At 37.6% G+C, this 15,611-nt stretch overlaps 1 protein-coding gene across 1 annotated transcript; it reads left to right on the top strand.

Moving 5' to 3' along the window:
* Window positions 1-10,961: 10,961 nt before the first annotated feature.
* Window positions 10,962-15,346, top strand: LOC122808084 (homeobox protein vent1-like). Its single transcript, XM_044079059.1, has 3 exons — window positions 10,962-11,445; window positions 11,884-12,122; window positions 14,709-15,346. The coding sequence occupies exons 1-3, from the start codon at window positions 11,160-11,162 to the stop codon at window positions 15,075-15,077; spliced, it is 894 nt and encodes a 297-aa protein (XP_043934994.1). The 5' UTR covers window positions 10,962-11,159; the 3' UTR covers window positions 15,078-15,346.
* The last annotated feature ends 265 nt before the right edge of the window (window positions 15,347-15,611 follow it).

Below are 15,611 nucleotides of genomic sequence, written 5' to 3'. Positions count from 1 at the left end.
TAAACTTTTACACATCCCAGATACCTGCCCATCCCTTAAGAATGTACTCCAATGGTATACTTCCCACTAGAAAACGTCACTCCTCTGATAAAATCATAACCTACCTTCCCTCCCACAACTCCCACAGTGACTTCATTTGCTCTAGCTATGTTGCTAAAATCTGGAACTCCCTAGGTATGTCCATCAGACATATAACCAACCTCTTGAAGTCTTCACTAAAATAATATTTCAGTAATAACTGGATTGTTCGCTGTACCTCTCCCCTTGATAAACCTCCTCTGTCTCTGACAACCTCTACTCCATCTAACTTTCCTGTGTCCTGTGTAGTCACACAGCACCTTACTTTTCAGATATAGCTACTACACCCTTACTTACTCACCTTAAGTTCTTTTACTATACTACACCTCTTACGTAATCTATTTTAACCTCAACCCAATATATCATTTTTATACACCACATTTAAAGAAATAATAATAAAAAAATGACTATTTGTTTCCAGAAGAAGATATGCTCGACTGCAATTTGATATGTTCTTCTGAATGCTTCCAAATTGTGAAATGCTCTATTGCTATTTCTATTAAGTACACATCATGTAATTTGCTGATTCAGGTCTATTGCAATTGCTACTATAATAACATCTACATTCTGTTATTGCTTACATTTCTATACTTTTTGTTTGTGAAATGTTTGTATTCACCTGGGCTGAGCCTGAAATTGGTCAATAGTGAAAAGTGCACCACCCCAGTAAACACATATAAATAAATAAATATAGTACCTGAGCTACCTATGCACATTCAGGGTGTGCATAATCTGTTCCCCTGCTTTTAGGTTTTGGGTAGAAAACTAGGATATTGATGGCGTAATCCAAAGAAAACTCTGAAACTACTCTGTGCATGAATGAGGGGGTTGTTCTTAAAGATGCCCTGTCCCTACTGAAATGTGGTAGGGTTTAACCACCATGAGAACTTGCGACTTAGATACACTTCTTCCAGATATCAGAGCAATGATGAGTACAGTTTTCCATGTCAAGAACTGTGATGCCCATGCACTGGCCCAGCAATCAAGGAGTCTCAATCCTCACCACTAACACCATTGAGGGGCATCCACATTGGGAAGGATAACAAATCCACACAGTAAAGTACAATTTCCCTTAAGAGCACACAGAGATCACAGTCAGTCTTAGACTGGTTTCTCCCTTTCTCTCCAGGTCCCCAATAAGACTCCCCACTGGCACAGTTATAGGGTCCAGATCTCAGCCTAGTGGTCAAGCTAAAACCTCCAGCACCCTCTCTGTCCAACCAGTGCTTCGTATCCCTGCCCAAGTAACTGACACACACACACACTTTGAGATATGAGTTATATACAAACACGCAGACACTCCTGGGGAATGCTGGCACAGGTTCTCCAGCTATGGCCCTTCTGCTCAGACTATACAGTAGTACCACTTGCCACCAGCCACTAATGTCAGCTACTAATAAGGCCCTTATCAAAAGGTGTCCAATTATTACTGTGCAATATTATTATCCAAATGGTAAGTGTGATGAACAGCAAGGCTTATTTGGAGTGGCTTGGACAGTATTACTATATACATGCAATGTACTCTAGATCTTAAATGATCTCTACATAAAACAGCCACAGTTGAAAGGTTTAAAAACATTTAATAATAAATAATAAATAATAAGAACACAAGACAATATGTCTTACTACACAGTGCTAGTCAAGAGTTCAGAGATCACAGAGAAATGCTTAATATAATACAATAGAAAAGTTCTGACATCAATACAGAAAACAGTTAGACTATACTTCCTATTTCCTATCTATATCTAAGAGCAAACACAGTTATAAAATAAACTTACATATAGAGCAAGGCAGTGCTGGTGATGTTGCCAGTTCTGAAAACAAATCCAAAATGCCCTGATTCTCTCTCTCTCTCTGTCCTTAAATTGATAACACAGTACCACTCACTTATTTCAGATTACATCATTATTCTCTGTTTCCCAGGCTAACAGAAACTCAGAGTATAACAGCCCTTTTGATCTTGCAGCTGGTCAGGAAGCCAGAGCCATAAAAGATATTATACATGTAAATTCTAGCCATTAACTCTGGTCTCAAAACAATAGGAAGAATTCCTTCATTCAGACATCTCGGCTCGGAGTTTTGAGATCAAACAATTATACAATGCTTGACTTATCAGCTTTTCTCCAGCAGAGTACAATGTGGTTACATTTTTGAAGTTCAACGTTTACCATAATTTTCTTACATTTAACAGAACAAGCATGTGGCTTACATTAATATTTACAAATGACAGAATTATCTACAAAATTCTATCTAGCTTGGCTGGCAGCCTTCACAAGAACCTTAAATCAGTTTGATGGACAGGTTCAAAAGGTGAAACAGTCACTTTTTCCAGCACAAAGTTGAGATCACAGGGAAGAAGCAACCTGTTTACGAGCAAGTTTCAGATGTAAAACTCCTTCCAGAAACCATTTCACAACAAACAAAAGAAAGAAAAAGATCCATAGGCAGACGTGCTGAAATGGCCGCAAGATGAACCTTAACAGATAAATAAGCAAAGCCAGAGGCAAGTAACTCACACATATATTTCAACACAGGTACAAATCCCCTGATGGGCCCCTGGTTATTGGTTAGGCACCAAATAGAAAATCATTTCCACTTACCAACATAGGATTTTCTAGTAGCAGGCTTTATCACCAACTTTAGTACTTCTGCATGTACTCATGAAATAAGTGCCTAAAAGGTATTAAAATTGGGGGGGTGTAGCAAACTCCCCCTGTCTTGTGTCACTAGATCCATTCTGTGAAGAAGCTTGCGGTAATTGCCCTTGGCTAATTCCATAAGAAGGGAGAAGCAATGTTGCCTAGGCCAAAAGGGGGTCACCACAATTACTTCTGAGGTATCCTTTTGAATCTTCAGAATTACCCAGGATATTAGTGGAAAGGGTGGAAATGCATAAAGGAACATTCCCTTCCAAGGGAATGAAAATGTGTCTATCTTCCAAGCCAGTCTGCAAGAAGCCCTGGGACAAAACTTGTTTAACTGCCTGTTTTGAAAGGAGGCAAACACATCTAGATTTTGTTTTACAAGCACTTCCCCACCAGATGTGCAGTAGCAAGGGCTGCCCAAGACCCGGCACATGGTGATTTTCTTTTTCTATATCACCGAATAAACATGCTGATGTTTTGTTCATCCACATGAATAGTCATGCAGGAGTTCTGCAAGAAAAACACAGGATTGGATACATCAGCAAACTCAGTTTTACAGCAGCATTTCTTAATATACAATCAGATAGGTCAGAAGTATTTCCATCTGTTTTTCAGGAGGATAACAGATTAGCTTAACCAACAAAATTGCTTTTGCAGGAGGGGAAACCCCCTACGCCCCTCACCCCCCCGCTACTTAAATATACCAACTCCAAGACTGCACTACTTTGACGAAAATGATAAACTACAATTAGACAATGAATATTCATGATGTCATGGGCAAATGTGAATGGCATGTCAAGTCATGCGTTAATTGCATGCCACATCACAGACACTAGGCATTTCAATCACTCTGGTCACACCCATTTCTGCACAAAACGACTGGTGGGTAGTGTTGTAAAACAAAGCCCACATCTATTTCAGGTATTCCCCACAACTGTATAAATTCCTGGGAGACCCCTCATTCAGTTTCCATTCATGAGGGTCTGTTCTGGTATTTCTCAACTTGTCTGACACCATGTTTTGCTCTGACAAAACATAAGATGCTTTGAGGGTTAAGAAATGCTGAAGAGCAGTTAACTCGCAAGCCACCACTGACTGCCTGCAGTACTCATCGTGTCATTCCTCTCATCTCAATTACCCAAAATTCTGCAGAATATCCCTAATTTTATCTCATATTTTTGACCTCTGTCCTTTGTAAAATTTTTGAGTTTTGATACTGCAGTCAGTCAGTAAAGCCAGGCATAAGAGATTCATACTTTTTGTATATTGTTAAAAAATAACTCCTTTATGTGATTTCACTCCTACATTTGAACATTTTGAGGTCTATACTTCGTGACCTAATAACATTTAAGTGTGCCAAGTCAACTGGAGTTGGAGTAGCCCCCCCCCCCCCCCCAGTGCCCAGTGATCTGCAGGCACATTTTTTTATTAGGGGCACTTCATTTTTTGCTACATATTTTAGAGCAAAGACATTGCATATTTCATTGCTCTGAAACTAAATAAATAAATAGTGGCCTGACAAGCATGACAGCCTAGATATCCTCCTAGATGGCCTGCATGTAAATAGCCCCTGAGGACTGTACTCAAATTGCAACGACATTACATCGGCACTAGCACCAACATCTGTATTTGTCTTGTGAAGGAGAAGATTTCTCCATTAACTAAATTCTACAACACTTCCTCCTTGCTTTAAAGAAAGCAGTCTCAAATATTCATGTTCATTTGGCACCATTTCCACCTCAATCCACAGTTGCAGCACCATTAAGCATCCCACAGCATTAATTTGTTGTGAAATAATTCTAAAATGGCAATGGTACCTACCTGAAATAATCACAGCACAAATTAAAAAAACAAGCAATCACAGGACAAATTAAAAAATATGCCACCCTGGTGCAATCTCAACGTGTGTAACAAAAGGAAGGAAATCACGGATAAAAATAGGAAGTGCAATGCGCATCATGGTAAGAACCCCCTCATTAAACTAAATAAGCAACTCAGGGGAATAATTAAGTCTACCAAAAACAGATTTCAAGTACAAATAGCCTCCCAAGCTAAGGACAATCACAAGGCATTATTCAGCAATGTCTGCAACCTCAAAGACAATGCACAATAATGCACCAAACTAATTGTAAATAGAACCACCTATACTGCACCAATGGATATAACAAATCTACTGGCCGATAAATTCAGATCCAATTTTACCCTGCTTTCTCCTCCAGATATCTCTGAAGAAATACCCCTGCCCCCCCCCCCTCCAAAAAAAGAAATACCCTCAACCATAACTCCCCCAACTACCACTATGAAGCAGGTTCTCAATGCACTCTCCAAGGCCAAAAACACTGTATCAGTGTCTCCAATAATATCGCAGGATGCTTCCTTAATAGCATGAAATATGACTCATAAGACCCATTGGAATCACTATTTAACTGTAACTTCCAAACAAGTTTCCTGCCGAATGAATGGTGGACTGCAACTATTAGACCTCTGCACAAGGATAGGGCATCCATGGACCCGGAAAACTACCGACCCATAAGCCTGACTAGTCTCATATGTAAAGTAATGGAAATAATTATCATGGATGTCTGGATGTCATAAATAACATAGCAAACCTTCAGACACTGGATCTAACCCAATTTGGTTTCATCAAGGGCAGGTCGTGCCTACTCAACCTGCTAGATTCCTCTGATAAGGTCACCAAAGCAATGGATGAGGGCAAAATGATGCATACTGCCTACCTCAACCTGACCAATGCATTCAACATAATACCCCACTTGGACATTATAGACAAGCTCACAAGATTTGTTCACACATAGAATACAAGATGCTAACACAGGGAAGTCTACCTTCACAAAAAGGGCAGTCACTAGCGGAGTCCCTCAGTGGTTGGTACTGTGGACACTCCTTTTTGACATTTACGTTATTGAAGTCAAGGCTATTGTCAAAGGCAATCTAGCTGAACAAGTTTGCAGGTGATTGCAAACTAGGCGTAGTCATAGAATCTCCCAAGAGAAATACTCTCCAAGAAGGCTTGACACAAACTAATAACTGGTGTTAGAATCGGGTTCCTATTACGTGATCGAAGATGCATTCTGTCGAATGTGTCTTGATCGACTGTAAAAGAACGAAAAGGCAAAATAGCGAAGCGGCTTTTAAGCAAATTTTTTCCATGGGAAAGAATTTGCTTGGCCACTTCCATTACTTTGCCATTTTCGGCACTGTAGTGCAAACTCGGAATTGACATATTTAAGTAGGGGGGGGTGTGGGGGCACAGTGCCCCACATCGGGGGTGTAGGGGGCAAAGCCCCCCACTTCATGTACTGTTTTAAAGTTTTTTTTTTTTTTTTGGAACAGCGATTTTTTTCCCTTGGAAAAAATCGCTGTTCTGGGGTTTCGACATTGTAAGCTTTCTCTTACATTGGGTCGATTAATCATCGTTCGCTTATTTAAGCATTCGATGATGTAATATAGACCCATTAGAATCATGGTCTAAAACTCAATGCCAAGACATGTGTAATAGTATTTTCTGGAAAGAAGGCCACCCCTGGAAATTACTACATTGATAATACATCCCTAAGAGCAGACCCAGTGGTCAGGAGTATGAGACTTGACCTTTGACCATCATGTGTCTGCTATAGTAAGTAATTCATTCTATGTTGCCCAACTTATAAACAAGAGTATGGCATCCAGGTCCAAAGATATTATTGTTCTGTTATGCTCAGCCTTCATTAGACCAGTCATTGAGTACAATGCCCCCTTCACTATATACCTGACCAGATATATGCAACAACTGGAGCATCCACAGAGGTGTCTCACAAAATGAATACACAGTGCAGATAACATAGCCTATGTGGACAACCTCAAAGCCCTATCCTTATACATGGTCTCCTATAGACTGCTGAGAGGCAAGTTATGTCTGGCCTACAAGGCATCTTCTTATCTAAACATTATGGATCTGTTGCACATCTGCAAACCCAATTTAGGGACTAAACATTGTCTGCTACATAAATAATATATTTTCAAGGGACAGGTATGTGCCTCAGAAATTAACATTTAGGAAGCATTGCTAGGCTTAAAAACACCCTTTAGGGCCGTTAACCTAGTAAACACCTATCAATCTACATGCATTTTTAGGAGGGGAAGGAGAGACTACAGTTAAAAGAAAACTGCTTAGTTTGTATATATATTTATTTTTTTATTGTACTGTATTGTATGGCTCACCTCCATCCCTTTTTTTTGGGCTGATTCATTGAAGAACGGGAATTTCATAAAGCATGAAAGTAGACAACTAACAACCCTCAGGTGCATAGTTTGCAGCTTAATTATGAAATATAGAAATCTGCAACAAAATATTGTAGGTTTAATGTCTTATATAATTAAAATTTAAAGATGAAATACAGAAACATACAGGTGTATGATACAGATGCAATCTGAATAATATTAACCTTAAGAATCAAGATTAAACTCAGAAATAAAATTATACTTGTCTGAGGCATTTTCAGTAATTATTTTGTGCATGTGTACAAGTGTTTAATGGTATATTAGCAGCATTTTCTTTATCGTGAACTGATGTTCTGCTGTGAAGGATGCAGCAGTCATTAAGATGCATATACAAAGTCAGGAAATATGGATTCATGTGGTGTTTGGGGATATAATGAACTGGACCCCCAAGTATTCATACATTTATTGATTTACTAACCAGATAGATAGACAAGATCAAATTAGTTCATTTTCTGACATAATTTTGGCAATATACAAAAAAGTAACAGAAATATAGTCAAAACTATATTTATTTATTTATTTACATTTGTTTACCGGGAAAGTCCGACTGGACACAGGTCCATTTTCAGCACAGGCCTGGGGAGAAAAGCTCCACAGTACAATAGAATGCAGTACATGAGAGAACAAAATATAGAACATGCAATTGATTTTAATACTTACTTGAAGGTTGTGCGTCAGGGTTGGCAACTCGGCATGTAAAAATCAACTGCCAATCATTAGCGGACCGGAGTTCCGCTGTGGCGACCCCTAACCGGGAAAAGCCGAAAGACACAACAACATAATAGGTTAGAAGTTAACAGTTTTAGTTAAACAGTACAGTAGATAGTCATTGAGGTACATAGTAAAAGCATTGAGGTACATAGTCAAAAACTTAAAAAAATAAAGTTTTTTTTTTTTAACCAGTATCTGGGTTTACAAGCTTTTTAGGGCAAATTTAGGGCAGCTTTTTATATGATGCATAACACGGAATACAGACAATTGTTTTGAACAAAGCACACTGTATAAGAGGATATCCATTAAAGAGGTAAAAATGGCACAGCTCAAAAGATCATGAGACAGATATAAATATACTTACTGGTGAAGAAGGTACAGGCAGAAATGAAACTGAGTAGTACCACACAGACACAGAAATAGAGTTCATACATTTCCTTTACAGGAAGGATGGCATGCTGCTATTCAAACTGAACTTCTTAACTTTGTAACTTAATGATTTCTGAAACTGCAGCCCTATGTCAAATGCTTCCAACACAAAATGTGTATTTATTTATTTATCTACTTAATTATCTATCTGTCTTTATGGTAACCTAATAAATCAAGTGGCCAAGGGTCCCTTATTGACAGAGCTCAGGACAATAGCAGACTGTTGCAAGAGATAACTTCAGTTCTGCACATAAATGTTACATGGTTGCATATTATCTACAATGATAAAAAAAAAAAAAAAACATACAACTTTGACACTTAACAGAACTGGAAGCTCTGCATAATTACGAGATAATATGTCATTGTTATTATTATTGTTGTTGTTGTTATTATTATTCTTATTAAAGACTTTTATTTGTGTTCTTTTTCTACAAATGATTCTATATATCCTCCCCCCCAAAAAATACTACCCCAATTAACCAACATTTGATAAATGAAAATAAATAATTATGGCTGCATTCATTACTTCAACTGTTTCATTTTATGTATTACTTTCTTGACAACATCACAGATACTCATGGTTGTCACTTACTACGCTAGTGCAGGTGTTAACTAGTTTTTAAATCATGGATTCTAAAGCATTGTCAAAGTCTAAACAAAGTCTTTAACATGCCACAGAAAAGAGGTTACAACCCCCCCCCCCCATTATCAATAAAATGACTACAGGCCTCTGAGTTCAAACGGGTATATTTTGTATTGGAAACTGTGGAGAAAAGTAGATTTAAGTTAAGTGACATTGTGTTGTGTTTACATAGACTTTTCCACACAACACAAAGTAAATTAATGAAATTAATGAATTAATTTGTTCTGCTTTTGTCTTTAGTCTGGTATAATTATATATATTACTTAAACGTTATTCACAGTTACATACACATATCCTTACATATTTCATCTCCTCCTAAAATAGACTGGGTTTTTTTCATGGAAGAGTGCCTTAACCATTTTATTTAGCAAATGAAAAGTCAGGCAAATAGTATGTGCCATTGCTGCTCTCACAAGTCAAAGACTTTCCTCTAACAACGAAACAATCCTTCCATTGAAATAAGGGACACTGATATTTCAAAGCAGAGATATTGAACCTCACAAAAAAGGAAACAGATTTATCTACAAAAATTAAAACAGCAGAACACTGCTATATGGACAGATAAATGGCTGATTTAGAAGCAAGGCAAGCAGGAGAATGTGACTCCAAATAGGGTCTGGTGATGCACTGCTAAGGGGAGGAGATGGGGGAAAAACATCTCTCTTTTTCTGTCACGGACTCTGATAATCCCACAAGTCTACTACAGTAATAAATGTACACTTCTATTATGATTTGTTTTTATTAATTCTGTGCGGGCAATGTTATTCATTACGAAGATGAGACAAAAGTACATAAAAACACAAACGTACATAAAAAGATATCCATTGTTGAAACAGGACTCTCTGAGGCACATATTAGAAAGCTATATAGCCACACCTAGAAAGCTACCCTCCCCCAAAAACAATCAATCAAAACACATACAAATATATAATATAATATAATTACAATTATATATTATATCATAATAAATAAATAAAATCAGTCTTGGTTTTTGCCATGACTGCCTCTGTTCATGTTCAGGACCCAGGTTGTATAAAGATGACATAACTAATGTTACAGTCTTAACATCACAGCACAACAGCACAAATGGAGAAAACCATATTAGAGCCACTTGAAATACAAAGCCATTGGCAGAAACTGCACAGGAAAGTAGATTATTCTTCCCTTGTCTTAACAAGAAAGGTATTATTCCCTTTTCCTCTTCTTTCCAAGACAAAACAGTCACATATTTCAATTTCCAAAGATAAAATAGTCATGTATTTCAATTTCCAATATGTGTGTGTGTGTGTGTGTGTGTGTGTGTGTGTATGTGTGCGCGTGTGTGTAAGATTGAGAGAGAGATAGAGTCAGAGAGAGTGAGAGACCTCCCGACTGTCCAGACTTTCACAGAATATCCAGATTTTTGCATCATATTTTTGGTCTGTTTCGCATAACATGTATGGGCTTCCAGCAAATCGCTGAGGATGGAAGTTAATAAATAATGACAGACATTTAGGTTTCAGACATCTTATCCTTAAGAAAATGCAACTGAACGCCAAACTTGTTATTCTATAAACTTGCTAAGTTTATATGAACAACATTTAAAATGTGTCTCTGATTTTGGGCATTTGACCACCCCCCATTATTTTTGGCTTTGTTCGAAATTCTTGTGCTGGGGGGGGGTGTGTGTGTGTGTGTGTGTTTATTTCTCTGTCAGTCTACAATAATATTTATAATATTTTTATGAGCAGATGTCTTATCTTTTCTCAATGCCATTCTGTCTCCGACAAAGTTAATATCTGATAAATGACTTGTGGATTAATGTGTTTATCAATAAATCACAAATAAGAGCAATGTTTACACTTATAGTTCATGAATCTTAATCATGAAAAAAAAAGATTAAAAATAAATGCCTTATATCAGAGATTAGGGCCAGATAATATAGTAAATTATAGTAAGTAAAACAAATATCCTTTCCTGTCTGATGAACAAGGGAGTTTACTGAGCACAGAAAACAATGTAATTTAATTGTTTATCAGTGTGCTAAAGGCAGTATATGTATGTAGCTGATGAGGGCTGGGGGTGGGCTGGGAGTGTTGATGGTAATATGGCGATAGGATGTTGCCTAGCAGGTATAAACAGTTGTAACAATAGGTTTTAGCTCCAGCCACAGACATTCAGGAGCCGGCCTTAAACAGATTAACAAGATGTGTGAAGAAAACTTCAAGGGTTTCACTGAATTGCCTTAACTGCTAGCAATTACACCAGTTATCATTGTCTTTGAAGTCTGTTTGCACAGACAAACAGAGATGTCCTATAAATACGTGCTTGACTAGGCAGATACCTTAGTATCCTTGTCTTTGCTGGAGTTTGGCTGTGTTTGTAATCTGAGGAAAATGAAGCATCCCTTCTCTGTAGAATGGCTTTCACAAAGCAGTACAACATGCTCTGGGAGATTTATGGAAGATCCTCTCCATAAAGAAAACAACTTTGATAGCAACAAGCCTCATATCCCATGCACTGCTCCACCAAGACAACCTACTTCTTATTTTCGGGAGACTGCACAGCCTAAAGCAAAGGCTCCAAATTCACAAAAAATGTTCATGGAAATGGAAGAAACCCTGGAAACTGATATGTCATTAATATGTGAAGATGTCACAAAAGTGGACTGCACTGCACCTTGTAAGTATATTTAATGATTTTCCCTAAATATTACGCAAGAAAAATGAAGTAATTCCCTACTACTCTACATCATTATAAATTTATTAATTAACTGTTTAATCTTAATTTCATGATGATGCAAATTTTGGGTGTACAGTTTGGTTACCTGATTAAAAAAATGCTGACCTACTTGCTTAGTATGGTGACCATGAGCACCAACTGCTTCCAGTACAAGCAGCATAAATAGTCCCCCCCCCCCCCTTTTATTTATTGAATACGTGAAACAGCAAGGCCTCCTTGACTTTAGTGACTAAATGCTAGTTGGGAGGGAGTTTGATTTTGATTAAAGCTCGGGAGTTGTATTTTATATGGGATAATGCAGTAGTTGAATTGTTACAAAACAAAATAATGAAGGGGATAAGGAGAAACTTAAGTTTTTTTTATTTTTCCCTTCTCCAGTGACGGATGGTTCCCTGAGTCCTAGCGGGGTTGATTCCGGCTATGAAAGTGAAAGATCTGACTGTCAATCCCAACCAGATCCTGCTGAAGAATGCAGCTCCAAATTCACCAGAAGACTTCGGACAGCCTTTACAAGCGAACAGATTTACGCTCTAGAGAAAGCCTTTAAGAAGAACAATTACTTGGGAACTCCAGAAAAACAAAAACTTGCAGCGAAGCTGAAACTGACCGAAGTCCAGGTAAGCTGGGTTTTACTACCGGCTCTTATCAATTGTACCTCACTATATATGTGGTATATCCATGCCTATTTGCGCCACTGTTTTAGTGGTGCTTTTGGTTGCTTTATTTCTTGCAAAGCTCTCGATGTAAATCAGTAATACTATCATGTCTGGAAGTAGTCGATGTACACTTCCCTATGCCAACACGGGACCCTTTTGTTCTTGCAAACTGATCCGGTTCTCTTTTATTTCTATTTTGTATGTGCCCACTGTTCTGGGAGGTTGCTGTATGTTTCTACTAGTGTAAATACTAGATCACTAGATACAACCTGAGGGCATATCTTCCAAGATAGCTGGTAAACGCTCAACCACTTAGTGCAAGAAATCTAGAGCAAGCCATAAGTAATGGGGGGGGGGGGGGGGGGGGTAGATTTTAAATACTGCTAGAATAACAAGTTTTGTATTACTTATTTTATATGAAATCTCAAACTCAAATGTCTGTCTTTTAGTATCATTTAGTCACGTCAGTCTTTAACTGATTTGCTAGAAAACCGTAAATATTACGAAGAACGGACGAAAACTATGAGGCAAAAATCTGGACAGCTGAGCGGTAATATTAATAGCATAAAATCTCACCACACGTTGGATGCGCCTAACCGGGAAAATGTATTGATTCCAGAAGAATGATTCCCGAAATCTGTTTCTAATTTTGGGCCTCGTAACTTTTGGCTTTGTCCCTCATTCTTGTACCAAGGTATTTGGAACTCTGCAAACATTTTCCTCCACAACATAGAAATCTACAAAATCAATTACGGTAATATTGTTAGTACGTCATACAAGTCTTTTACAAACACGACTAAGGTAATATTATGAGTAGGTTATAGTCCTTTTCAGCTCAGCTCATTGCTGCACTATACGAAAAAAAAGGAGTTGAATGGAAGGTATTATACAGTTTTGCACAAATAATATGCATTAAATGGACGTATGAAGAGTAACAAAGATATATAGGTACGCAGACTAGGCATAAAATATATAAGGACCAAAATCCAGGACATTGTTTAAATATTACACTAACTTGCAGATTAATCGAACATGTTTTCCATCAACTCGCATTTTTCTGAACAATAAGGATTAAATCTCATGTAAAATGGCGTCACTGATTTGACAATATTTCCCACTGATTTTTATTTATTTATTTTATTTTATATGTGATTACCGGGTTGGTCCGACTGGGCATGTAAGTGCCCTAGAGATGTGTACAATTCATGGAGAATACAGTAGAATATCATGGCATAGAATGATAAGAAATTACAGAAGTATAAAATTGTAAAGAGTGTACAGTAATATTCATGTAAAGCAAAAATGTAATGCATCTGAATAAGAAAGCACACTGAGACTATATACAGTCATTTAGCAACATACAGTTCGTTATGGTCGGTTTTTATGAGTTTAACATATGGGTACTGCCAGAGGAAGCTTTGTCTGAGTGGTGGTAATGAGTGGTAGTAGGTCTAGCCATGATCAGTACAAGTACATTGCCAGGTCAGATTAAGGTGGCTTTTTAATTGGGTTTTAAAGGTGGGACTGCTGGTTTGCAATCTCTGGTGGAAGAGCATTCCAGATTCTAGTAACCGTGTTTTGTACCTTGGGGCCTTTTAATGCATTTATACAATTAAGAGATTAATATTATCTGCTAGGGGTGGGAGTTGTACAGAATTTAATTCTATGTCATGCTTTCAGTCCCTTAGGTTTCTGCCTTGAGGTTAAACCTGCATTGGGTAAATCTTTGCACAACGTCTGTACTGACAGACTTTCTTATATCACCAATAACTTGGCAGGTAGGGAGGTGTTATTCGTTGCAGTTATTTCACGGATATAAAGTAAGTTGTGAAGTTAGAGAACCGTAAAACAACTGCACAGCTGTTTTCAGAGATTTTCATTTTTGCCTACATTTTGGACATTGCAATGGAGTGGCATTGTAAGTCAATTGCTGTTAACTGCAGTTTGAGCACTGCTTGTCCTGGTTGGTTAGTTTGTGTGGAGTCACAGCCAGTTCATTGTGTAATGTCTGTTATATAGTAGCTGTATCAAATAACAACATCACCCCCCCCCCCCCATTTTATTACCATTTGAATCAATTTTGACACTTGTTTGAGGCTCAAGTAGTTTTAGGGTCTGACAAGCTCCATCTCATTTTAAATGTTCAGAAAGTAACTTTGTCTTTGTACAGTTTTATTTACACTTTCGTTAGTATTTAGTCATATTCAGTGGCACATCACCAGTAATTTCCATTCAGAAATTAAAAGGCACTGGCATTTTTCAAATAGGCTTCTTATCACATAATCCTCATTTAGGTGAAATTGTAAGCCTTTTGTATGTGTTACTAAGACATGGTCTGCTGGGGGAGGGTTGGTTGTTGCTTTGAGAAAGGGGGAAAGGTGGGTGACTGTATGAGATGCGTTTTTCCAGTATTCTGTGAGGAAATAGGTAGTCAATATGAATCCTAGTGTAACAAGGGAAATGAATTGCTGTGCATACTGAGTCAACTAATTAATGAGTTGCTCTTTTGTAAAACATCTTTTCTTTTTTTCTTTTTTTTTTTTGCAGATCAAAACCTGGTTCCAGAACCGTAGAATGAAACTGAAGCGACAGCTGCAGGACTTGAGTGCTGAGTCCCATGGTGCAGCTCCATTTCCAAGCTTTCTACAATGCAGACAGCAGTCTGTTGCACCTTTACAGTATTACTGTTACCCAAGACAAGAACCACTGGCAAGTTTACCCATCTTGGACCCAAGACAGGAACCGCTGGCAAATTTACCCATCTTGGACCCATTGACACATGTAATTCCACCTTTCCAAATTCCAGTGATGCCTGCAACAATGGCAAACCCATTGCACAGGGTGTACATTCAGCCAGCTTATATGCATCCAACTGTGTGCCATGAAGGACCATTCCCTGGTTATGTGTATCCTTGAGAGACATAGACATTTGCTTCTAGGTTGGTGATAAAGTGAACAGTGCCTTAAAAACGAACAGTGTTATTTAATTGCACAGTGCAGTAAAATGCATTTATGAATATATTTATAATGTACAGATGAATATAATATATTTTTATGAAGATTTATTTTAAAGTATATTCGTGTATCTGTCTCAGCAGTCGTAGCTGGGAAAAGTGCAATGTGGAAAAGGTAATGTTTAAAAGTACAATGTCTCTTGTGGGGCATATTGCCTCTCAGGAGATGTTCTGTAAACTGCATTAAAATAATAATGCAGCATTTTGTACAATTTGCAGAATGGTTGTACTAAATAAATAAATAAATAAATAAATATATATATATATATATATATATATATGTATACACATATTTGTATATACACTGTACTATATATCTGTATATTTCTGAAGTTATGCAAAACCTGCATGCAACTACATTTCTCCAAACTGGGAAATAAATGCTATTGAAAGACATGCATTTTCAAGTTGCTTTTTTTTTTCCTTTACATTCTGA

This window comes from Protopterus annectens, chromosome 8.part0 (assembly GCF_019279795.1).
Source record: "Protopterus annectens isolate FY-2018-M chromosome 8.part0, PAN1.0, whole genome shotgun sequence".
Classification (NCBI taxonomy): Eukaryota; Metazoa; Chordata; order Ceratodontiformes; family Protopteridae; genus Protopterus; species Protopterus annectens.
The sequence above is the reverse complement of the archived record's forward strand: the minus strand, read 5'-3'. Positions and strand labels throughout refer to the sequence as shown.

Coding starts and splice junctions, on each gene's coding strand:
- LOC122808084 (XM_044079059.1), top strand. CDS start 11,160: ATGAAGCATCCCTTCTCTGTAGAATGGCTTTCACAAAGCAGTACAACA. Junction 11,446..11,883: donor AGTGGACTGCACTGCACCTT/GTAAGTATATTT, acceptor TCCCTTCTCCAG/TGACGGATGGTTCCCTGAGT. Junction 12,123..14,708: donor TGAAACTGACCGAAGTCCAG/GTAAGCTGGGTT, acceptor TTTTTTTTGCAG/ATCAAAACCTGGTTCCAGAA.